At 38.4% G+C, this 26,314-nt stretch overlaps 1 protein-coding gene across 3 annotated transcripts in view; it reads right to left on the bottom strand.

Annotated features, from left to right (window-relative positions):
• Window positions 1-26,314, bottom strand: part of IFT80 (intraflagellar transport 80) — a 72,671-nt gene that overhangs the window by 4,657 nt on the left and 41,700 nt on the right. For all 3 annotated transcript variants that reach the window (XM_083364314.1, XM_083364312.1, XM_083364313.1), the window contains 10 exons: window positions 24,509-24,688; window positions 19,208-19,326; window positions 18,508-18,582; window positions 16,061-16,224; window positions 12,081-12,145; window positions 10,945-11,080; window positions 7,277-7,424; window positions 5,730-5,901; window positions 1,368-1,457; window positions 1,022-1,194 (listed from right to left, as the gene is read on the bottom strand). In XM_083364314.1, coding sequence (XP_083220440.1) covers window positions 1,022-1,194; window positions 1,368-1,457; window positions 5,730-5,901; window positions 7,277-7,424; window positions 10,945-11,080; window positions 12,081-12,145; window positions 16,061-16,224; window positions 18,508-18,582; window positions 19,208-19,326; window positions 24,509-24,688 — 1,322 coding nt within the window. The remainder of the gene's footprint in view (window positions 1-1,021; window positions 1,195-1,367; window positions 1,458-5,729; window positions 5,902-7,276; window positions 7,425-10,944; window positions 11,081-12,080; window positions 12,146-16,060; window positions 16,225-18,507; window positions 18,583-19,207; window positions 19,327-24,508; window positions 24,689-26,314) is intronic.

Here is a 26,314-nt window from a genome sequence, read left to right as displayed (position 1 = left end):
TTGTCTCTAAACTTTCTAAAACAGTAAAAGCTTCCTAATAACAATGTAACAATCATTGCTTTGCACCCAGAAGACTATGAGATTAGCACAGTTGTCAGTAACATTTTTTTTCCTTTAAAGGACCAGAAACAAAAACCTCGTAGCATATCAATCTTGTTTAAACTGAACTTGTATAGGCTTAGGCAATGTCAAAATGAGACACTGTTCAGAAAATCTAAGTGTATTGGGAGTTGGTATGCATTTTATCAGTTAATAAATAGCATGTCCATGTTACTTTCCATTGTTAACATATGTCACATTCATTATAAAATAGGTGAGAACACCACTGCTCCATATTTATAGATTGGCACAAAATCTGAACCTTTAGAGAAGAACAACTAAGGCTAACTTGTGGTATTTCAGAGATTTTACAGGTGGCATTTTTAGCATGGAGGTTTATGTTACGAAAATCATGAAAATCAAAATCATTCTAAACTCGAGATAATTTCTTTCTAAGGGAAACAAAAGAGGGAAGCAATGAGACGAAGAACTATCTCCTCCCACCACCCAAATACATTTTAGCAGCATACATAATCAGGTATACATGGAGCTAAAGAGGTACTGATGTTATAATCAGGTACAAAAGCTTTTTTAGAAACATCTGCGTAACAAAATAGGACTTGGGCCTGTGCTTCTTTATCAACAATTCCACATGGTACATATTACATCAACATTCTGAAAGAAAAAAAAAATAGGACTTGGAATGGGATAAAATTATGTAAGTTCATCATTTAAACCAGAGTTTCTCAATCCTGGCCGCTTGAAGATGTGTGGACTTCAACTCTCAGAAGGAATTGAAGTCCATACATCTTCAAGCTGCCTAGGTTGAGAAATACTGATTTAAACTGTTAAACCCAAATCAGAACCAAGAAACAATATATATATATATATATATATATATATATATATATATATATATATATATATATATATATATATATATATATATATACTGCAATACATTATATAAGAACCATATTACCTTTCCCAGTTGTATAGATTAATATTAACTTGAATCGCCTGGTAAATAAGTCCAGCTTGCAAAAGCAAAGTTTCAGCATCCTGGACATTTCCACTAAAAAGCAGAATATGAGCCATTCTTGATTCTTTTGATGGAAGATCTTTCATGGAACTGATAAACTGAACTTTATCAATCTGTTGGTTTTTTTAAAAAAACAAAGGTGATAGGCACATAAAGTTGGTTAAACTCTAGTTTTGTAATAAGTTAGATAATACAACAAATGCCAAGAGTCCTTTAAATTGCAACAGGATTAGCATTAAATATTTTCAATCAATTGGTTAAAGTTATTAAATAGTGAACTACTTACCTCGCCAACTGACGCATAGGCTATTTCTGCTGTGTTCATATCTTTATTTGCTATTGCCATAGCAGCTAAACAAGCCCATAATGTTTGATCCTGAAATGAACATATTAAAATAACTTTTCTTCTTATAGAATATATTTATCTTATGCCAAATTGATATGAATATAATTTAACCATTATCTAAGAATCAATCGGCTATCAATGTTTATACATTTATAGTGCAGTGTATTCCCAGATCACATACATATTTAATAAAGAAAATAAAGAAAAAACTGCAATATATAAATCATTACAATGATTTACCATCACATGTGTAATGATAGAAAGATAGAGTCGCCTCTCATAACTTAAAAATAAATATTTAGATAGCATTATAGAGAATATTTGTAGCTCAGGATTGAACTGTTGAATCCTTGGTGCTCTCTGAGATTGGTTATTTGCTTGCAGGCATTTCATTACCTGACTAGGTAACATCTTCAGTGTTAGAAAGAAATGGGTTTTGCTTTCTGTTTATATATTGTAGTTTGTTCTACCAGTGTTTGTGGGAATGTTGTTTTTTCTGTGGTAATTCCTTGATTAAGCTGGTGTTTAATGCTTGTTTGTCTGAGTTGGTAGTTTCTTGATTAGGGGATGATTTATTGTTTCACTGGCTGTCTCATGTTAATCCTGAAGTTAATCCTGATCATCAGGCTGTTGGAAACTAGCAAGGAAATGTATTTATCATTTATATTTACTTGCTCTCATTATAGTAGATACACGATTTAATAAACATAAGCGAATCAAAAGTAACTGAGATACAGAAGAATTCTATTTACCTAACTAGCACTTTTCCAGAGCAACTGGATACTTGTGGCAGGTATCTATAGTTCATTCTCTTTCAGTAAGTAGAGGAAATGTAAATATATAATATTAAATATTTAAAATAATAATTTGTTCCTCTCCTTGCAGCTTTCTAAGAGGATGGGGGAAGAAGAATTAAAAAGGCATGAACAAAAGAAGGAAACTGCTTCTAATTGTCTTTTCTTTACATGCAAATGAGTTAGCTGCTTTAATCATTTCAAAGGGGATGCTTTCTTGTGAAAGCTTTGCACAGCATCATTCATTACCTGATGGAATAATATCAGGAGAAAAGAATTATAAGAGATTATCAGAACCATCATATCTGACAATTATCTAGGGTACTAGAAAGGTAAACAAGAGAAAGAAAAGTTTTTTTAAAAGGAACCAAATAAATATTCCTGCCACATTAGCAACCACAGAGGATCCAGCAACCTGTTCAGTTTGCCTTCTCCTTTGCATTCATTTTACACCTGTTACAAAACTACTGTATGTGTTGCTAGGAGATGCAATGCACTAGTGCACCATGATAAAAAAGCTATTCTTGAAGGAAGGAAGAAGGAATTTACGATAAGCAACCAGGAGGCTATTGTATGTACCTTTTTTCTTCTTCTATCCTTAAATGACTGTTCTTATGTACAGAAATCAGAATGTAAATAGTGTTGTGATAACAGCGAAACCTACAGTTAAGTTATGCATACATAACTCTCTGGTGGCAAATATAATCTGAAAGGCAGCCAAACATTAAAGCATAAGAAAATGTCTCCATTTTATAGGCAAAGAACAGAGAAACATATCTGAAATATATTTGAAGTTGAGTACTGTTAGCAGTTTGAAACAGAGGAAAGCACAGGTAGTCCTCAACTTACGACCACAACTGAGCCCAAAATTTCTGTTGCTGTGAGAAATTTGTTAAGTGAGCTTTGGCCCATTTTAAGACCTTTCTTGTCACAGTTGTTAAATGAATCTGGCTCCCCCCATTGACTTTGCTTGTCAGAATATTGCACAACTGATGAAGCGTCGGAAACGGGGCCTAGAGAGCTGCTGGAGGTCCAGCCGATCTGAACCCGACCAATTGCGGTTAAGAACCTACATTAGGTCTTATCTCGCTGCGATGAGGGAGGCGAGGTGTAATTACTTCTCCACCCTCATCGCGTCCGCAGATAATCGCCCGGCCGCCTTGTTTAGGGTGACTCGCTCCCTTCTTAATCAGGAGGTGAGGGAGGATCCCTTGCAGGGTCGTGCCGAGGAGTTTAGTCAACATCTGTCGGATAAAATCGCTCGGATCCGGACCGGTTTGGACTCCAGCTGGGCAGAGTCTGGCGATCAGGACGCGGGCGGTCTTGTCAATGTTATCTGGGAGGAGTTTGATTCTGTGACCCCTGATGAAGTGGACAGGATTATGGGGAAGCTGAGTTCCACCACATGTTTATTGGACCCGTGCCCTTCTTGGCTGGTTTATGCAGCTAGGGAGAGGACACGAGGCTGGCTCCAGGCGGTTATATCCGCTTCTTTGAGCGAGGGTTATTTCCCCACCATCTTGAAGGAGGCGGTGGTGAGACCTCTCCTCAAGAAGCCTGCCTTGGACCCAGCTTTATTGAACAACTTTCGTCCAGTCTCCAACCTTCGCTTCCTTGCGAAGGTTGTTGAGAGTGTGGTGGCGCATCAGCTCCCTCTGGTCCTGGATGAAGCGGATTATCTGGACCCTTACCAATCGGGTTTCAGGCCCGGGCACAGCACGGAGACGGCATTGGTCGCTCTGGTGAATGATCTCTGGAGGGCTCGGGATAGGGGATATTCCTCTGTCCTAGTCCTATTAGACCTCTCGGCGGCTTTCAATACCATCGACCATGGTATCCTGCTGCAGCGTCTCAGGGGATTGGGAGTGGGAGGCACGGTTCTTCAGTGGTTCTCCTCCTATCTCCTGGGACGCTCGCAGTCGGTGTTGGCAGGGGGGCAGAGGTCGACCCCTAGGACTCTCGCTTGTGGAGTTCCTCAGGGGTCGGTCCTCTCGCCTCTCCTGTTCAACATCTATATGAAACCGCTGGGTGAGATCATTCGTGGTTTTGGAGTTGGGTATCATCAATATGCTGATGATACCCAACTTTTTATTTCGACCCCAAACCACCCCAGTGATGCCCTCGCTGTGATGTCCCGTTGCCTGGAGGCGGTTCGGGTCTGGATGGGGAGGAACAGACTTCAACTCAACCCTGACAAGACTGAGTGGCTGTACATTCCGGCTTCCCGGGACACCTGGGATGTTCCACCTCTTTCTATGGGGGGTGAGCTTTTACCCCCTGTGGATAGGGCTCGCAACTTGGGAGTCCTCCTAGATTCACGACTCACTCTGGAGGATCACATAGTGGCCGTGACTAGGGGGGCTTTCGCCCAGGTTCGCCTGGTGCGCCAGTTGCGGCCCTATCTGGACCGGGAGGCCTTATGTACGGTCACTCATGCGCTCGTGACCTCTCGCCTAGACTACTGTAACGCTCTCTACATGGGACTTCCCTTGAAGACTACTCGGAGGCTCCAACTGGTACAGAATGCGGCCACGAGAGTTGTCTTGGGAGTTTCCCGGTACTCCCATGTTACACCCTTGCTCCGTGAGCTGCATTGGTTACCAGTTGTCTTCCGGGTAAGGTTCAAGGTTTTGGTTATGATCTTTAAGTCCCTACATGGCATGGGTCCGCGATACCTCGAGGACCACCTGCTGCCGGCGTCGACTCCCCTCCGCCCTGTGCGCGCCCACAGAGAGGGCCTCCTCAGGGTGCCTCCTGTCAAGGAATGTCGACTGGTGGCCCCCAGGGGGAGGGCCTTCTCTGTGGGTGCTCCGGCATTATGGAACCAACTGCCGGTTGAGCTCCGGATGGCATCAGACCTCCGATCCTTCCGTCGCGGGTTGAAGACCCATTTATTTGAACTAGCGGGTCTGGCCTGATGGGGGTACATGGGTTTTTTTTTTATATAGGCTTGTTTTATTATTTTGGTTTTAACTTGGGCATTGATTTAATTGTCTTTTAATGTTTGTATTGTTATTTATACTTATGCCCTGTGAACCGCCCTGAGTCCCTTTGGGAGAAGGGCGGTATAAAAATCTCAATAAATTAAATTAAATTAAATTAAATTAAACTTGATCACATGACCCTGGGACACTGCAACCGTCATAAATATGAGTCAGTTGCCAAGCTTCTGAATTTTGATCACGTAACCATGGGGATGCTGCAATGGTCTAAGTATGAAAAACAGTCATAAGTCACTTTTTTTTGGCATCGTTGTAACTTTAAATGGTTACTAAATGAGTTGCTGTAAGTCGAGGACTACCTGTAGAAGATACAGTATGTGTAGTTTTTCTAAACAGCAGGTCCCTTTCTGTGCATCACAAGTCAGGTAAATAACATTACCTTGGAAAGCATTTTATGATGGGCGTCTGAAGGGATAATTGCATTAATATAATCTGTATTTTAAAATTAAAGGAATAATATGTCTCCCCCCCAGTAATCTTTTTCTAAAAGTTAACATTATATTTACCTTGACAAAGCGACACAATCTGATGGCATCTTCCCATTTCAAATTGTTCACATATTCATGAAGAATAGCTGGATATGGTGAAATACTAATGTGAATAAGTGAACCATCGGCTCTTCTGATTGTTACCTGATTGCCAACAAAACTTAAGATCTGGGGACTTTTATTAAATTCACTATTGAAAAAAAACAGACACGCTTCAGAAATATTATTTTAGTATTAATGTAGCTTGCTTAGAATACTTATGAAACAGACAGACATTCCATTTAAAATAACAACCACGATCTCTTTTATGAGTATGCACTGATCGTGGTGGAAATAAAGACTGCACACTTCTCTCCTGTTCTGCTAATCTAGAATTTACAGATTAGGAAGTAATATAGAGCCCAATTTTTTTATACTGTTTTTTTTATTAAATGTTCAATCCAAAAGAATCTGGAAGTGTGTATTCTGAAGTGTCATATTTAGTAAACTTGGCAACTGACAAGTTAGGCATTTTTCTATTAAGTATGTATTATCAAGGGACATGGTGGCTCAGTGGGTTAGGACGCTGAGCTTGTCGATCAGAAGATCGGAAGTTTGGCAGGTCGAATCCCGAGTGCCACGTAGCAGAGTAAGCGCCTGTTACTTGTCCCAGCTTTTGCCAACCTAGCAGTTCGAAAGCACGTAAAAAGGCAAGTAGAAAAATAGGGACCATTACGGTGGGAAGGTAACAGTGTTCTGTGCGCCTTTGGCGTCCAGTCATGCCGGCCACATGGCCACGGAGACGTCCTCGGACAAGCGCTGGCTCTTCAGCTTTGAAACGGAGATGAGCACCGGCCCCTAGAGTCAGAAACGACTAGCACGTATGTGTGGGGGAACCTTTACCTTTATATGTATTATCAATGGCTCATATTAGTGCCCCTGTCCCCAAACTCTATTTACAGTCTTCAAACAAAATGGCCAATTTGTTATATATGATTTTGGGCACATATGTAAAAATGATAAAAAAAGAATTTAAATTCTGCAGAACAAAATGCATTTCAATTGCATACCTTGTCTAAACCCCAGAAACAAAGTTAAACATAGCTAAAATTGGCTGGCATTCAGTGTCCTGATTTTTGGTGCTGAAGTGACAAAATAAAGTTGGAAATGTCTAAACTTCTACAGTATAAGGCAAAATGCATGTAATTCCACCCCTCAACCCCTCTGTAAACATCCAAAATAGAAGACAGTCAGGTTGAATTGTTTTGACCAAATCCTGAAGACCTATTGTGGATTCCTGGCTCTTCAAATAATTTGAAGTATCAGATTGGAAACTGTTGTTTGCCTGTGCCACAGAGTCTCAGTCTCAAAGATTAGATTAAAAATATTTTATTAGTGAAAACGAGGGCTTTTTTTTGTCATAGAACGCTCAGAATGGAGTTCCGGCACCTTTTTTGGATGGAACCTTGTAGGGTAGGCAAGGCGGGTTGTATAACATGGGTGAGTTCCGGCACCTTTTTTTTTTTTTACAAAAAAAAAAGCACTGGTGAAAACTATTAATGGAATATAAAACAAATAAGAAATACCTTGCATCCTTTTCATAGAGAGTTTTTGGCAAGAGATCCTTGTCTACATACACTACATTGGGGTAGTACCAGACTGTGAAATGTGTATCCTGTAGTCCACATAGTATGTTGCATGAGTCATTCCATGCCAGAGTATGTACCATTGTTCCTTAACAAACAAACAAAAAAACTAAGTATCTGTCAACTAAATTGGATAAATAATCTATTCTAGCCTGCAAACAACAGTATCATCATCTCTTCTCTACTGGGATACCATTCTAAATAACATATTTCTGTATTCAAAATAAAATGCTTACATTATTGTCTTGAAAGATTAAAACAATGCAAGCAAACTGAAGATTCCATGTACAGGTTTTAAAATCTCCTTCATGAGATCCAAGATGAGCGCTCTGAAAGTTTCCCTTCATAAAAGTGCCACTAATGAGTGACCAGCTTCTCCTTGTCCATTGCTTTCATTTGTACAGCTGCACCACTTAGCCTTTGGGGTTTAATGCTTTAGAAATTCAGGTATTCTTGCGTGTATATTATGCCGCAGCGTCTCCTTATATGATCCCTCCAAACATTAGATGATAATTTCTGATGCATATGGTTTTAGAACGGTCTAGGGGCTACTGAAAGTTTTTACTGATTTTTATATACATGTGCTCTTCTTTTTCCTGTAAATATCTGCTTACTGTCCCAGTTTCTTATTTAACCTATTTTTTGGCTTACTATATGACTTTTAGAAGAGGTAGTACTTGCAAGATCTGCTTATCCTCCCTCTTTTAAGTCTCTTTACACTGCATCTCCACAGAATGGTAAGTATTTACAACTACACAGATGTTGTATAAATGATGTTAAACTGGACACATTTTCTTTTTTTCAACTTTTCATTTTTTATTGTGTTGTTTATTCTCACGAGCCATTTTTCCTTTTAGCTAGATAAACCAGATTCACATTATACAGCCACACACTGCTAACATCAGAAAACCTTTGAGTATTCTTAAATAGGTAATAATTCAGTTCTGATCAATGACTGCTTCCGTAATAGAGTTTGCGGAAGTGTTGGATTTCTTCAGTTGCAAAAGATAATTAACTTGGGGTTCTACATAAACATTTAAGATTGCACTAACAATGTTTTTCATCATGACTAAGTTCCTTCTAAAATGTTAAATTCACAAACTAGGCTTATTTATTATCTTCCTACTAACAGTTTTTCCTGATCTTCCTTGTAATGGAAGTTATAGGAGCCAGGCTGGTTGGAGGGCTTAATGTAGGTTTATGATGTGGGAAGAGTTCAAGGGAAAAATCATAATAAGGTCTTCTGTACCTCTGGGAATGAGCAGCATACAGATAAATGAGTACCCAGCAGCATCCAGCCCTCTCATAAATGCCATCCTGTCCAGCACAAAACAATTTAAAGGGACTGAAAATAAGGACGTCTATAGAATTAGGGGAAGGTTCTTATTTCAGATTTTCTGCAAATTAGTATGATCTGTTTGTCTTTTTCATGTTTAAAGAAAAAAAGCATTTTTTAAAAAAACTCTTGCAGGTCTAATAGTGAACTCCTGAATTTTTAGCTTATAAGTCAAACTTGTTTATAATATAATTGTGATATATCTATGTCAAGGGAAATTTGAGTGAGTAGATTTTAGAGCAATGTTACTTAATCTTTCTGTAATCGTGAACCACTAAATAAACATTTGGAAAATGTAGAGGCCACCCTTTTATTTATTTATTTAGGAAATTTATTTGCTGCCATCTCGTATCAAATGTAAACAAACACATTTCTCTACTTTACCAACTTGAAGTGTGTGGAACAAGATTATAGTTGTATTTGTGTATGCCTTCCTATAATCTTTCATTTTTAAAGCCCTTTAAAATTGTTATCCCCCCAAAAAAATAGCCAGAATTACCTGTTTATCACCTGAATTATTTTGTGTACCCTGTGCTCATAGCTCAATCTATTCAATTTATTCTTCAATGGAGTAATGAATTTACAAACCAATTAAATTCCAACTGTAGATATTCATTGTCATATGACCTATTCCCCCCTTTGATTGTGTGAGATCATTAGTATTACTCATTAGGACTCACATTTGATAATTGCATTCAAAACCTGTTTTCTTAATTTTAGTGCTTTCACTATTACCTGGATCATATCTCTCTCTCTCTCTCTCTCTCTCTCTCTCTCTCTCTCTCTCTCACACACACACACACACACACACACACACACACACACACACACACACACAGATATTTCTATCCTGTCCATCTCACCTAAATGACTGTGCTATAAAGAATGAGCTTTCAACCACCAATCCATTTTTATGAACCAAGTAACTGGCAATGAACTTGGGGTGGATGGTCTCAGTAGTGAGTAGGTGTTGGTGATAACTGTAGTCTGCACCTAAACACGTAGTGAATCTCTGTGGACCACAATGAAAACCACAGCTTTATAGTGCTTTATCAACTATCACATTTTTACAGAAAGCACAAGGGACATCTGTGATATTGATTTTATTTAAATTAGTTTTGTTCTTAAAACAACAATAAAGAACTATCTGAGAGACAGCATCGACCCTCAACCAATCCACACAGGCCCCCACCCACCAGCAGTTCATCTCCCAATGACCCTGACCTGATGTAACCTCCCCATCATAAGACCCATCACAAGACTCACTGATGATTCGCACCTGACCCATCACCTGACCCATCACAGATCTTCACTTGATCCCCCCGACCCCCACAAGCAAACTGACACATGCCATGAACACAAGGCCAGACCGCAAACTCGGAGCCAAACCAAAGCCCAAGATGTTACACCACAGCCTTCTGCTCAGGACATTACATCGCAAAACTCAGGAGGTTACAATACTAAAACTCGTGATGTCACAACACAGCCAACCACCCAGGATGTTGCAACACAGAACTCAGGATATCACTACAATAGAGCTCAGGATGTCATCACACAGCCCATTATCCAGGTCATTACAACACAAAAGACTAATGGACACACAGCCAACACCTCAGCCACACAGGATGTTACAAAACAGCCGACTAATCTGCAAACAATAACGCCATCAACCAAACAAGATGTAACAACACAGCCAACCAACCTGCTTACAGCAACAAAGCCAGCACCCCCCACCAATATTTATAGAGAGACGGCAGCTCCGCTCACGCTTTGCTCACACAAGCATGAAGCTGAAGACACCAGCCTGAAGATGACGAGTGGGACCTCGTTGAAACGTCGCCAAGACACTATCAATCTTACACAGGAAAAGACCTGAATATGCCAAGACCTACATACCTGTACTCATGAAAATCTACGAACACACACACACACACACACACACACACACACACACACACACTTATATATATATACTTATATATATTTCCATATCATTCTTCTTCTAGAATGATGAAACCAAATAAGATGATACTACACTGACTTCACTGACACTACAGGTTTGATTTTGGGGTTCCTAATTTATTGAGATTATCCAGAAATTAGCTTGTTGCAAACAAATTCTAAACAAGAAACAAAATATATTTAGGTGTTTTTGTACCATTCTCTCCTCACAAATTATATTCTACAAATTACATATAATCACTAAAACACACAATTTTAGAACACTTTGTTAAATTGCGATATGTGGGTTGGGGGTTAAGCCAGTTCTTACCTATTTTGATAATTTTCTGTTCTTTTCCAAATCTCTTCACAGAAGTTATATAAAGATCTCTATTTTTGTCAATAAAAGCAATTTTCCTTTCATTTGTAAGACCCTTCTGATCTAAGGCAATTTCCACAATTTCTGTCTGTAACAATATTTGAATCAAAACCCACATTTGTATCAAAGCAAGATTTTTTTACAGTAATAAAGATTTGCATTCTCAAATCTAATTATTAATATTGCTAGTGTCAACAATATACTGTAGTACAATATTATCAATTAAACATTTTCTTATATTATACTTACTGCTATAACATAGTAAGGATAACTGTGAGAGTTGAGCAGCCATATAAATTTGTGTAATAAATAAAATATCAGATAATTTAGAAAATGTGTTCTTATAAATGGCATTGGTAGAAGGTGATATAAAGTGGGAAGTACAGATTTTCCATATAATACATCTATATTTTATTTCTCAATCTCTCTTCCAATGGAACTTAGTAGCTCAGAATCATATAAAATAGGAATGGAAGGAAACAATTTTAGAAAATAGTTAGATGAAGAATTATTAATCCACAAATTTAAGACTCAAGTCAGAGCTAGTATTTAAGTATTTCAGATTGAGAGAACTTCATGCATGATTAAATGGTTTTGCTCATTTCAAAAAAGAAAGTTCTTTTGTTACTACCATAAAAAAGATTAAAATGACACATGTTCCAGTTGAACAGTCGTGGCATGTGACTACAATAACAAAGTTTCATTCAAATAAAAATTAGTCAGCATTTTAATGTTATAAGAACAAGTGAAAAAGATGCCTAGACAAGGGACACAACTTCTTAATGTATTATTGGCTTGAGCAATATCAGCTTTCAATTATTTTGCTTTTAATTCTTACTGATAATTTTTTTTTAAATCTTCCTGCAACTCAGTCTCAGATAAGCATCAATTAATACAACTAATTTCTTAGTAACCATATAACACTTTCTACATGAATCTGCTCAGACTGATCAGAGTTCAAAGTGAAACATGTTATTGTAATAGGAGATAGAAAAATTTACTCAGTGCCAGTAACATCTTGACATAAGTTATTCACCAGATTATACTTTTTTCCAATATAAACTACAGAAATATTAAACGTTATTTACCTTATGAGTAAGGGGTTTTCCATCTCCTAGTTGTTTGCCAGATAAAGGTTCAAACAGATAAATAACTGTTTTTTAAAAACAGATAAAAAGCTGATTATTGATAAATATATACGTATATTTTCATAAGTCTCTTTCTATAATGATGGTATACAGCAGGGCTTTTCAACCTTTTCACCCATTGTAGCACTTTTAGGATATGGCAACATCCGAGTACCACCAGTCGCCTAGCAAGGTGTCAAAAACTTGATGACCCCCCAAAAAAGGAAAAAAGTGATGAAGTATAGGTAGTTCTCAACTTACAACAGTTCGCTTAGTGACTGTTTGAAGTTACAATGGCACTGAAAAAAGTGCCCCCCAAGCCACAGCCGAGCAAGACATCTGCCTGCCCGCCCGGCGGCGCTCTTCCTCCTGTCCGAGGTTTTCATTGTTGTGAGCATTTCTTTTGAGGATTGGCAGTGGGGGTGGGGTGGGGGTGGTTTTTATTTCCCCGTCTGCTGGGTGGTTGCAGCAGGTTTTGGTCACTTCACATGACCCTGGGACACTGTGACCGTCATAAATATGAAAATGTAAATCACAAGACCCTGGAGATGTTGCAACATTCCAGCTGATCGGTGCTTCTTCTGGGCTCAGAAGTGCCAGGATCAGCACCGAGCTCCAGCTGGAGCCTGGCGCTGATCCTGGCACTTCTGCTAAGTCCTGACAGCCCCAAAGAAGCGCTGATCCTGGCGCTTCCGCTGAGCCCTGGCAGCCCTGCTGTTCCAGCCATCTCTTGCTCAAGCTTGTGCGGTGATACAAGTTCAGCTCATTCCCCTCCCCCACTACCACTTTTCTGGGATGGTCACGTACCACCTGCCAGGTGCCAATATACCACAGGTGGTTCCCATACTACTGGTTGAAAAGCCCTGGTATACAGTACAAAAACGTATCAAATGGAGACCCTACTAGTTAATTTAGCAAATGTGTTTAACAGTTCAAATAAGGGCACTGATAACTTTTACTGTGTAGTTGGTGCAAATTTTAAGTCACTTTTGAGAGATTATTGCTAGTAATCTAGCAATTTATCTCTCTTTATCTCAAGAGGCTGAGCTCTACCACCTGTTTATTGGACCCGTGCCCTTCCTGGCTGGTTTATTCAGCTCGGGAGGAGACACGAGGCTGGTTCCAGGCAGTGATATCTGCTTCTTTGAGTGAGGGTGTCTTTCCCGCCGCCTTGAAGGAAGCGGTGGTGAGACCCCTTCTCAAGAAGCCTGCCCTGGATCCAGCTATTTTGAATAACTATCGAAGGTTGTTGAGAGTGTGGTGAGAGTTTTAGCGAAGGTTGTTGAGAGTGTGGTGGCGCATCAGCTTCCTCTGTTCCTGGAGAAAACCGATTATCTTGACCCGTACCAATCGGGATTCAGGCTCGGGTACAGCACGGAGACAGCATTGGTCGCGCTGATGAATGATCTCTGGCGGGCTTGGGACAGGGGTTGTTCCTCTGTCCTAGTCCTATTAGATCTCTCAGTGGCTTTTGATACCATCGACCATGGTATCCTACTGCGACGTATCAGGGGGTTGGGAGTGGGGGGGCACTGTTCTATGGTGGTTCTCCTCCTACCTCTTGGGCTGTTCGCAGTCGGTGTTGACGGAAGGGCAGAGGTCCGCCCCGAGGTCTCTTGTTTGTGGAGTTCCTCAGGGGTCGGTCCTCTCTCCCCTCCTGTTCAATATCTATATGAAGCCACTGGGTGAGATCATTCGTGGTTTTGGGGTGGGGTATCATCAGTACACTGATGATACCCAACTTTTTCTTTCCACCCCAAACCAGCTCAGTGATGCCCTCGACGTGATGTCCCGTTGCCTGGAGGCGGTTCGGGTTTGGATGGGGAGAAACAGGCTCCGACTCAATCCTGCCAAGACTGAGTGGCTGTGCGTACAGGCATCTCGAGTGAATCATCCTATTCCACCTTTAATGATGGGGGGTGAGGTGTTACCCCCTGTCGATAGGGCTCGCAACTTGGGTGTCCTCCTGGATTTGCGGCTCAGTTTTGAAGATCATATAGGAGCCGTGACCGGGGGGCTTTTGCCCAGGTTCGCCTGGTGCACCAGTTGCGGCCCTATCTGGACCGGGATGCCTTGCGCACAGTCACTCATGCGCTCGTGACCTCCTGGTTAGATTACTGTAACGCTCTCTACATGGGGCTGCCCTTGAGGACCACTCGGAGGCTTCAACTGGTGCAGAATGCAGCCGTGCGAGTTGTGATGGGGGCTCCCCGATACTCCCATGTAACACCTCTGCTCCGTGAGCTGCATTGGTTTCCGGTTGCCCTCCGGGTGAGATTCAAGGTGCTGGTGATGACCTATAAAGCCCTAAATGGCTTGGGTCCACAAGTTCCCTTCGTCCTGTGCGCTCCCACAGGGAGGGCCTTCTCAGGGTGCCGCCGGCAAAGGATTGCCGGAGGGCGACACCCAGGGGGAGGGCCTTCTCTGTGGGCGCACCTGCCCTTTGGAACCAGCTACCCATAGAGCTCAGGACTGTGTCGTAAAAGTAATGTATCGATAAATTTGAGGGCAAGAGAAGAAGGGGACAGAGAATGAGGTGGCTGGATGGAGTCACTGAAGCAGTAGCCGTGAGCCTAAATGGACTCCAGAAGATGGTAGAGGACAGGAAGGCCTGGAGGAACATCGTCCATGGGGTTGCGATGGGTCAGACACGACTTCGCAACTAACAACAACAACTAATCTATTTTGAACTACTTTTAAGATGTTCTACTTTGAAATACTTTCTTGGAAGGCTGACTTTGTCATCACAAACTTATTTGAAATCTCTTTCAAACTTCAATTTGCTCTTAGTAAATGCAGACTTGGTGCTGAAGCAGCAAAACTGAAAACATTTGGGGGTAAATATTTTGCTGCATGATTCTCATTAAACCCAACAAAAATACAGTGTTTTATTATGTCCATTTTATCTAATTTGTACTTTAAGATTAAATAACTATTTAATATTTCTGCATGTGAGGTTTCTGCACTATTGTACTAATAATACGGTAGTGTACAGTAAACATCTCAGAATGCAAAGGCATTTACAGGGATTATTAATTCTAAACACAATATAAACAGTTTAATATTACTTGCCAAATCTAACTGACAATCTCATTTATATTCCATGCAGCAAACATATTGAACTTTCAAAGATTCTTCCATTTGTATATCATGACTTTCTTTAGAAGGATACAGGATATTGGTTTGCGGTCACTAGTTATATTGGCAGGAAAAAATGCTGTTATAAGAACAGGTGTTGTTCTGATCTTATTGGTCGCATATGAAAAAAAGAGTTGCGTCCAGTGTTAGTTTGAGCCAGCTGTGTAAACACAGGAAAGTAACTTCTGACTTCAGAGAGTTGGGATCTTTTCTTCCTTTCTGATTAATTGCTCATGCTTTTTACAAAAGCTTTTATTCAAATACTTATGATAATAACTTGAAAACAAAATTAGGACAACTGAATACATTAAAAACTCCACTGTTTCTCAAAGAAGAATAAAAAAGGGTAAAAATTTATAGGTTTTTTATAAATTTGTTGAGTATTAAAAAAGACAAAAAAGACAAAAATGTTTCAAGAAAAGAACAAACAACACAGTTCTGTATTATGCGATATGGTGGCTGATTCCAGTCATATTATGCAATTACTATTGTTCCACAAATATTTTATGGTTTGCTTTTTAAAACAAACAGAATTGCTTTTCTATCTAAATTACCTTTTATAAATCATTCGTGGTTTTTTTTTAAAAAAATAATACAAGAGATATATGTGGGTATTAGATTATCATAGATAGACATGTTTCCAAGAAGGAGATTGTATTACCATCCTCATATCTGAGAATGAATAACCTTTTAGGAGTCATATTCATATAGGAAGCAGATTTTTTTCCACATATTTTAATTAACATATAATCATATTTCAAATATTACATAAAATTATTAAGAATATATATATACACACATACCTTTTTCATCAGATTTGTCCCTTATAGCTAATGTATCATTACTCAAGGATACAGTTTGGCCATTCAGTATGTCAGTTCTCATTCCTGGAAACTTTGGAGAGGAAATTAAACGTCCCTCATAGGAATATAAGTAGATTCCTCCACCATCAGTAAGAACAAAATGCCTAAGAATTGGGGGTGAGATTATGGCCATCAATAACGTGGTTAATATTATACTAACAATCTAGGTAATTGATTTGTAAATTGCTTGCATTGTTTAACAACTTTATTCAATTATTTTAACTTATAATATATTATGCTAGCATTTGTTTTTAGAGTTTTCTATTCTGCCAATATAGGTATCTAATATTATCGAATAAATCCAGTTTCATTTATCCAACATGTGTATATTAGAATACAGATAACTTTACCATTTTTGAATTGTCAGATCATCATAAATTTCCAATTAGTTTATTTGTATAAAGGAGTGGAATATCAGCTGACCAATTTATACTTAGGCCAAAACAGACTAACACTCCACTTACTGTATTTGATCACAGTTAAGTGATAAGCAAATAACAGTTAAATTTATTTTCTCTTGCTTGTCTTCTAAAAATTAATTTTGGATCTGATTCTCAGCATCCAAACAGGTGTTCAATGTATAAAAAGGAAGTTTATAAAATGAGATAATAATATCAATAACCTATTCCAATAATAGATTAAACCTGGATGTAAACTTGCTTTGGAAGAAAGCTTGGTAAAATAAGCATTCAATGGGCAATGCTGGACTGGATTGGGCTAAACACTGTTTTAAGACAAGGCCAACTGCAAGCCTTTCCAGAAAGAAGAAAGTTCCCCTCCTCTCCAAATAATGCTCCTCTCCAGCTCCAAATAGGTAAGGATTAAAGCCAGTCACAGTAGTTACAGCTCCAACCATCTCCAGCAGGCCATTAGACGAATGATAATGCCAATATAACTTTTTTCACCAAGCCATTGCCATCCTTCTCCTGCTAGAAAGATATAGCAGATATTTGTTTTAGCTCTCAAGTTTATTTATTTAATTTATTTATTATGGGACTTATATGCCGCCCTATCTCCCGGAGGACTCAGGGCGGCTAACAGCAATAAAAAACAGCAATACAAAAGTTAAGAAAAAATTAAATAACAGCCCCAGATATTAATTACACAGTTAAAAATTTAAACTTTTAAAAACCCATCATCAATCCAGGTCAGCCTGATGGAAAAGGAAGGTTTTGAGGTCGCGGCGAAAGGACCGGAGGTCCGGGGCCATCCAAAGCTCAAGGGGGAGTTGATTCCAAAGGGCTGGCGCTCCCACAGAGAAGGCCCTCCCCCTGGGGGTCGCCAGCCGACATTGTCTGGCCGACGGCACCCTGAGGAGGCCTTCTCTGTGTGAGCGCACTGGGCGATGGGAAGTCGTCCCCGGCAGCAGACGGTCCTGCAGATATCCCGGGCCTAAGCCATGTAGGGCTTTAAAGGTAAGTACCAGCACCTTAAATCTCGCCCGGAAGACAACCGGTAGCCAATGCAGCTCACGCAGGAGGGGTGTAATATGGGAGTATCAGGATGCTCCCATCACTACCCGCGCGGCCGCATTCTGCACCAGCTGGAGCCTCCGGGTGGTCTTCAAGGGCAGCCCCATGTAGAGAGCATTACAGTAATCTATCCGAGAGGTAACGAGTGCATGAGTGACCGTACGTAGGGCATCTCGGTCCAGATAGGGGCGCAACTGGCGCACCAGGCAAACCTGGGCGAATGCCCCCCTGGCCACGACTCCAATATGATCTTCAAAACTGAGTCGTGAATCCAGGAGGACGCATAAATTGCGCGCCCTATCAACGGGAGGCAACACCTCTCCCCCCATAACCAAAGATGGAACCTCTTGGACAAGTCGAGATGCCGGTATGTAAAGCCACTCAGTCTTGGCTGGGTTGAGCTGGAGCCTGTTCTTCCCCATCCAAATCCGTACCGCTTCCAGGCAACGTGACATCACATCGAGGGCATCACTGGCTTGGTTCGGGGTGGAGATAAAGAGCTGGGTATCATCGGCATATTGATGATACCTCACCCCGAAACCACGGATGATCTCACCCAGCGGCTTCATATAGATGTTGAACAGGAGGGGCGAGAGTACCGACCCCTGAGGCACCCCACAACTAAGGGGCCTAGGGGCTGACCTCTGCCCTCCTGTCAACACCGTCTGCGAACGGCCCGAGAGGTTACAACCAGCAAGTGACAAGACCTAAAATAAATAGTAGGCTGCCATCTTCATTTAAGACTGCCCCCCCCACAAATTATTGTTTCTATTCTGTAGTTCTAACTATAGGAGAAATGGTCAGGTTCATTTAGTATGGTTGATCTGTTACTCCAAATGGCAATACCTTATGAGATTTGAATAAATTTTACTTTAATAAAAATAAATTGTCTAAAGAGTCATTTAAAATATATACCTTTCTGCTTGTAAAATTAAACTGACAGTTCCTTCTTTGAGGTCAAAGATTAAAGGTGTATTCCAGTTTTTAACTCTAAAATGAAGGGAAGGCAATCCACATGTAAAAATTATTTATACAAAGCATTTAACGAATGTTTTATTTTATACAGAATATACAGCCCCAAGAAGACTATATATGCTAAGATTGCAAAAGAAAAATGGAATGCATGCAAGTATTTTTACTTGATTTAAAAACAGATTATCAAATTGCATTTTGCACTTTCTGTTATCACTGTAACACTGTTTAGTTACAGCTGCTGTGAATCAAAAAATGTATATAGACACATAAGTGTGAGTTGTATCCTACAAGAACATTGCATATTCCTTCAAAGCAGCATACACACCATTTAAAAAGAATTTTAAAGTAAAAAAAGTTCGGTGATTTGGCATAAGTAATTTGCTAAGCAGATCAATTAGAGTTCTGAAAAATGCATAATTGCATTAAAAGACAGTGTTATGTTAAGAAAACCATATGGGTTCACTACAAAAAGCTTTGCTCATAGAAAACTAAGTGTACCCAGTCAATTCCATGTGTAATTGTGAAGTTTATACTGTAGTTTATTTGTTAAATCCTGGCTGCTTCTCTAAATCAAACCACATCAAAGTTATTACATATTTAAAATTTATCACATGATATCTCTTCAATTCTAATTACTTACGAGAATATGTAACACTGAAGAGATGTTGAAACTACTAAATGGCCAAAATTCAAAGATGCTTTAATGACTCTGTCACGAAATTCCAGCAAATCCACTGCATCATTAAGTACATTACGAACCTAATAAAAACAAGAGCACATAGTTAAATCAAACTGAAATGTGTAAGTAGAGCATTTCAATTTTAAGTCAACTATAATTAATGTACAAAAAATTCATTTTTTTCAGCATTATATTTAGCAATTAAATCCAATACTTTTAAAAAAAACATACAAGCAATTGTTTAAAAATAAAACCACATAGTATATTGAGAGAGAATGAACCAAGCCAAACCTAACCAAAAGGACCCAATCCTTTTCTGTAATACCCAGCTTAAAGATGGCCAGAACAGAGCTGGGCATATCCTTTGAAAGGAGTGTTTCAGAACATGCAGGAGTGCTTGCAAAATATCATATCTGTGAAGTAATCATATATTTTCTAACTTTGCAGCTACTTCAGAAGCTCTCCCAGCTGTTTCCACATATGCATACTTTTTGTTCTCTTCTTGTGCAATGAGTAGATTGTACATGTGAGGAGCTTCTGAAGTACTCACTTAAGTTGGGACTGCTTAAATTGGGAATTCAAAAATAGATGCTTTGTACACTCTTACGAATTCCAAAGGACTACTTACAAAAAGACTTGCAATGCTGTAATGTAAAAATTACCAGATTAGGTCCTGACAAAAATATTTTCCATACATTTGACAGAATATTTTTATTTATCAAATATAAGCACCATTTAAACTTTTAGAAATTTAGATAATTTCTAAAAGTTTAAATGGGCAAAGGATTGCATTTTAAATGTAAATGTCAGTAGAGGTAGGCTGTGCACCTCTCCTCACTCCTAATCCTGTTGAGGCATTTCAGTTGACTTTTTTTAGTTCACCAGAAAAATGCACCATCTACTGGAAGTTTCTATGACACAGAAACCTTGCTAAAATTAACCTAAAATATCTCCTCCTTTCCTTGGCATTTTCTGAAATAATAATAATATATCAAATTTTCCTTTGAAATTTGCAATTTTCCTGGTATTATTATACTGGGACCCTCTGCCACACTTCTTTGGCTAATGGGAATTATCAATTTTTCATGGGTGGGACTCCGCATTATGCTCATATAGACACTCTTCTTGTATCTTTTCCTGTGTCTGCACTCAACTTTCATTTTTACCAAAAAAAAAAACACCCCAGAGAATTCTATCCATATATAATCAATATTCTTTGTCTGCACATCACAGAAGCTTAAAATCTGATTGACAGAACTGATAATGTTCTGGAATTTGCAAAAACGCTATTTACAACAGATCACCAAATTTGCTGTCACTTTAAACACACTGATAATAAGTAAGTCCGGTAATAATTAAATCACTTGGAAGAGCTTTGCATAGGGATATACAATGAGATGCGCTGACAACAGACTACTTCTCATTTCTCCAGGACATTCTGTTTATCCCCTTGAATCGACCAATCTGAATATTCTGGAAAAGTTCACAGTATTGAGGACATTCTCTAATGCTTAATGCATCTAGGTCATCACAAACCACTTTCTATTCAGTGTACTTTCAGAATAACACCACCCCAGAATACCTAGTTCAGAGCATTCTAGGGAAAAATGATGTAACATTCCACCGCTAGAGAGCTTCATTTTGTACATCTGTGTTTCTGCCTGCAGAATTTATAATTAATGTTTCCTTATCACCTCTCAGCACTTGGAAGTATTTTTTTCTAAAGTACCAGACTAACATTAATGCAAATAAACTTTTGTGCAGAAGAATGAAGGAATGTGTGTGATTTTATTTCTCCCCTCCCTCACTGCATGGATGAATGTTGGAGGTTGCTGAACTACTGGATAGTTTAGACTGGCCCAAAATCACCCAGTGAACTTCCATTGTTAAGAGTGGACTTGAAGCTGAGTCTCCCTGGCCATAGTTCATATTGTTAAGCACTACTACACCCTGGTTCTCCAAAGAGACTCCAGTGCACATGACTATGCACGAGGCCCTTGGATTTGTCTAAAACAACTAATTGTCACAATACAGATTTTCAAAATGTTCAAAAATCATCAAATCATATTGTAAATAGTTGCTATATTTGGCTTTGTGCAGCTGGCATTAGGGATTTAATTAATACATCGGTAAAAACCTGGGAAATTTTTGAAAGAAAATCTGTAGAAAGAATAACTCATTTTATATGGTTGCAAGGAACTGTCAGTTGGAACTTATAAACTGTCTTCCTTAAGCATTTACTAGGAAGTAAGTTCCACTACTTTAGCACTTTTATAGTCCAACTTTTGCACAGAGTAAAAATTCTCAGACCATCCCAGACAAATGGCTGTCCAACCTTTGCTTGAAAACCTCCAATAAGCTCCCAAGACTTTAAGAGGCTCCACTGCTTAATAGCTCTCATGATCAGGAAATTCCTCATTAGATTTTAAATCTCCCTCTGTAAAGCCTCAACCGGCTAGTTCTTGTTCTACATTTGGGAGTTATGGAGAATAAATTCACATCCTATTCTCTTTGACAGTCCGTCTAGTATTGGAAGAGTGCTATCATGTTTCCCCTGGATCTTTGGCTTCTTTAGGCTAAATGTATCAGTCCCTTAACAATTTTTCAAAGTGATTAGCCTCCAAGCACCTCATCATCTTTGTTGCTCTTCTCTGTACTCTTTTCAGTTCCCCAGTGTCCTCCTTGAATTATCATGAGAAGAACCAAATATGGTATTTCAAGTGTGATCTGACCAGTGCAGCACAGAACTTCCTATGATCTCATTAGCAATTTTTGGCAGATGCAGCACATTGCTGGCTCATGCTTAATTTGTGGCCTACAAGGACACTTACATCTTTCTCACAGTACTATTTACAAGCCAAATACCACCTCTCTTGTACTGGTACATTTTATTTTTCTTAACTCATTGCAAAACCTTCTTGTCAATGAATTGCATGTTGTTGGCTGGGGCTCATTGTTCAAGCTTATCAAGATCCTTCTGAAGTATTAACAGTACTCCTTCCCCTATCCATTTTGTATTATCTACCAACTGGATGAGCATCCTATTTATCCTATCACCTACGTCTTTATGAAACAGAGAGCACTAGGCCCAGGAAAGAAATCTGAGATACCCACTGGATACCTCATTCCATTTGTCTTGGAACTATTAAAACTGTGTACTGAGCCCTGTTCTTAAACCAGCTAAGAATCTATCTGCTGGGATCATCCATCCCACATATTTTCATTTTTGAAGGATATTCAACTGGATTTACTTCTGAGTAGAAATGTATCAGGGGCTGGAGTATTTAAAATGTAAGCTGCCCAGGATCAATTGTCTTGAGGTGAGATGGGTGACAATCAAATCAATCAATAAATAGCTTCAATAAAACCTTAACAGAAAGTTAACATCTGGAAAATAAAAACAGTCAGTACTCCTTAAAAAAGCAATGATAAATAAGAAGAGGTGAAATATTGATAAGTTACTTAATAAATACAAAAAATGAGCCACTTTTAACTTAGTACTGCCATTCTGTTTACAGAAATACATAATGAAATTAATTATAAAAATAATATAAACGAGAGAAGCACTATTTGCCAACTAAAAATTAAAGCAATCTAATATTGTATCCTGTATACCTAGCATTCATATATAGTAATAATAGTACACTTTACTAATAAAGATTTCATTGTACAGGTTACTCAGATATTTTTATAAATAAAACGCAACTCTAGATTCAGGGCTTATCATATTCATTCAATTTTATGGGTGGAAATGAGTACATGATTTTTAGCTAACAAATTTGCTTTCTATATTTCCAGACAATGACTCATAACATTGCATTCAGTGAATATTCCTATTATATAAACAGCATTAAAAATGCCAAATGATAATTAAGTGCTTAATTAAAAGATTTAGAGAGTCTAATATTGGGCAACCAGGACTAAAAAATTCCTATTCTAAATGTGAAATCAGAAATTGTGCATTATCTTCTAGACCTCTGGTATGATAGTATGGGTCACTGTATTTCCGAGGAATATAGCACATTTGCCAGATGAAATACTATTTTGTACTTCTAGATTGATCTGGCTCAGTTTTTACTGTAGGACAATTTTGATAAAAACCCATTTTTAAGTAAAACTATGTATTTAGGACCTATAAATGTAATTTTTTTTTAAAAAAAACAGAACACTGTTGCCCCAAAATATTTTATTAAAAGATTTTAATAAAAGTCCTCTTTAATTTTTGCTGTAGATATTCATAGGCTTATTTTAGCACTACACAATATGAAACTGTTCCCCAGTCAAGTTTATTGAGTCTGCAAGTATCCAGTAATAAAACAAGTGATCACTATTATACTTTGTTCAAAGCAATCATAATATCCATCAACATTCTACAGAAATATATATTAATCAGTTTAATATGGTTTGGGAGAAGGGATAGTAATTTACTGATTTTTAGATAAAAGAAAACAGGTATCTTTTACACCTGCCCTTAGCAAAAAAACAATACAAAAGAAAACCCAAGACTTCAGTAATAGCCGGCAACACTGCAGCTGGTGTAATGGTAAACCACAGCTGTACTGCATACAAATACAGGCAGTTTTTTGTTTTTTTTAAAGGCAACAAAGTTAAGTTTTTCAAATATGTTATTGTTTCCAAAGTACCGACTTTGTTTTCAGATGTTACAAAACCATTTCCAATATAAAAATAGTTTTTGATTCTGACTTTCTAGCCAATGAAAGCACCAATCCAGGCTGGAATACACATTTTATGTATTCTAGAGCAGAGGTCCCCAAACATTTGGGCACCAGGGACCAGTTCCATGGAGAGGTTTTTCCGCGGACCAGAGAGGTTTCATGTACTGTTTGCATCCTGTGGATGGAGCTTTGCTTGTTTGCACGGACCGGTTTCTGGCATGCCATGACCCAGTGCCAGTCCACGGACAAGTGCTGGTTCACGGACCGGGGGTTGGGGAGCCCTGCTTTGAGTATACATGACTATATCGAGATCACTCTAGGTTTAAACATTTGACTACATTCATAAGTGCATGAACCAACATGCTCATTCCAATGGGAACACACTGAAGGGTGTTCTACCTAGCTAAATGGTAATATGTTAACTTCATGAACAATATGATACTATTGACTTAACACAAGTAAATTCTAAAAAAAAGTCTCTGATTCAAGTGTGTTAACCACAAAAATCATATCTAAATGTATCAGCTGTTTTGGAGAGAAAAGTTGTGTTTAAAAAATAATCCACTGTTAAATAGCCAACACATACCTCCATGGTTCTTCTCTTAGTTAATGTTATTCCAAAGTTTTTCCATACCCAGCGCTGTTCCACAACATGGGCAAAAATCACATGTCCGTTTCCACAAGCCCCAGCTAATTGTGTACCATCCGTAGACCAAGCAATATTAAATATGCTGCCAGTGTTTGGTTTCTCTAAAGCATAGGACCACTGTAAAATATTTTTAAAAAATAATTTAAAATTAAAAGATAAAAAATCCTAAAGTGTAATATATAAAACATATAATAAACTGGGTGTGCAGTTAACAAGTAGGCTGGCTCAGTCGCTCAACAGCGAGACACTGGTGAAGTGGGCACAGCAGCGCCTGCATTTTCTGCGTTGCATGAGAAAAGCACATCTTCCTTCCCCTGTCCTTACAACTTTCTGCAGAGGGACAATGAGAGCATAACAATCTGGTTTGGAAGCATCACTGCTTCAGACAGGAAGGCGGTGCAGAGATTGGTGAGGATGGCTAAAAAGATCATTGGCAGTTCCCTCCCATTCATCCAGGACATAGCATATAAGTGTTGCTTGAGTAGGTTCTGCAAGATTGTCTGGGACACTACACATCCACTTCACAACCTGTTTTCCTTGTTACCTTCTGGGAGGAAGCTCTGTGGTATCTGAAGCACAACATCCAGATTCAGTTACAGTTTTGTTCCATATAGTATTAACCTTGTGAACTCTAAAGCTTCCTCCTTCCATTATGTATTCAAAATGGACAGTGATTAATATTTATATGTTATTTATATATAAAGGCGTAGGTCTATAAATATGTTGTATATAGTATGTTTAAATGTGTGTTATGTATGTGTACACTTTGAGAGCAACTAAATTTCATTTTAATGTGTGCTATTGTGCACAAAGTAAAATATGACAATAAGGGTTATCTATCTATCTATCTATCTATCTATCTATCTATCTATCTATCTATCATCTATCTAAACATTATATGTTTGCATAGTATACATATGATTAATAGCATATATATCTATGTTATTTTGCATGAATTGCAACAAGATAATCATAGATAGGAAAGGCAAATACTCTATTACTGTGATTTCACACAATAATTTTTTTTATTTAACATGACCTAAAAATATTGCTTTTAATGACAAATGTACATTACATGCAGTACATTATTATAAACTTTCCATTCAGGAATATTCCTATTTAAAAAAATAAATGAAAAAGATGGCACTAGAAATACTTGAACAGTAATTACTAAAATAATGGCACTTTCAAAATTATATTTCTTGTTCCAAGTCTTGACAGTTCAAATTTCAGGGGAAAAAAGTACCAGTAATGGCAGAGGAAAATAGAAAACATTTTGTTTTAATGCTAAGAGGTTGAGGGTCAATAGGAAAATTCTTTATAGTTCATAGAGGCAGGGAGAATGGGAGATAACTTCATTAAAACTATATAATGAAGCAGTTCATTTGGGATACGTGATTTCATTCATACTGGAAGATAGCAAAACCAGGGATTCAGACAGAAGACTTACAAGTCTTGTAATTAGGTTCTTATAAAAGTAAGCAATATAAAGAACATATTTAATAAAGCTATGTTTCAGTTTGAAGAATGAAAAGTTTAGAACTGAGAAACAATATCTGCCCCTTAACTTACTTTAAAGAGCATCCTGATTTCTATGATACATCTAGGAAAGGTCCATTCTGGTTATGAAGACAATGTGACTAATATAAGAGATTACTATAACAACATGTTACACAGTAAGGAAGAGATAAAATCTAAGGCAGACCATCAGAGATCTTGATTTGATTTCACATCAAATGTAAT

The sequence above is a fragment of the Vipera ursinii genome (assembly GCF_947247035.1).
Source record: "Vipera ursinii genome assembly, chromosome: 5".
Classification (NCBI taxonomy): domain Eukaryota; kingdom Metazoa; phylum Chordata; class Lepidosauria; order Squamata; family Viperidae; genus Vipera; species Vipera ursinii.
This window is presented reverse-complemented; position numbering and strand designations above follow the sequence as displayed.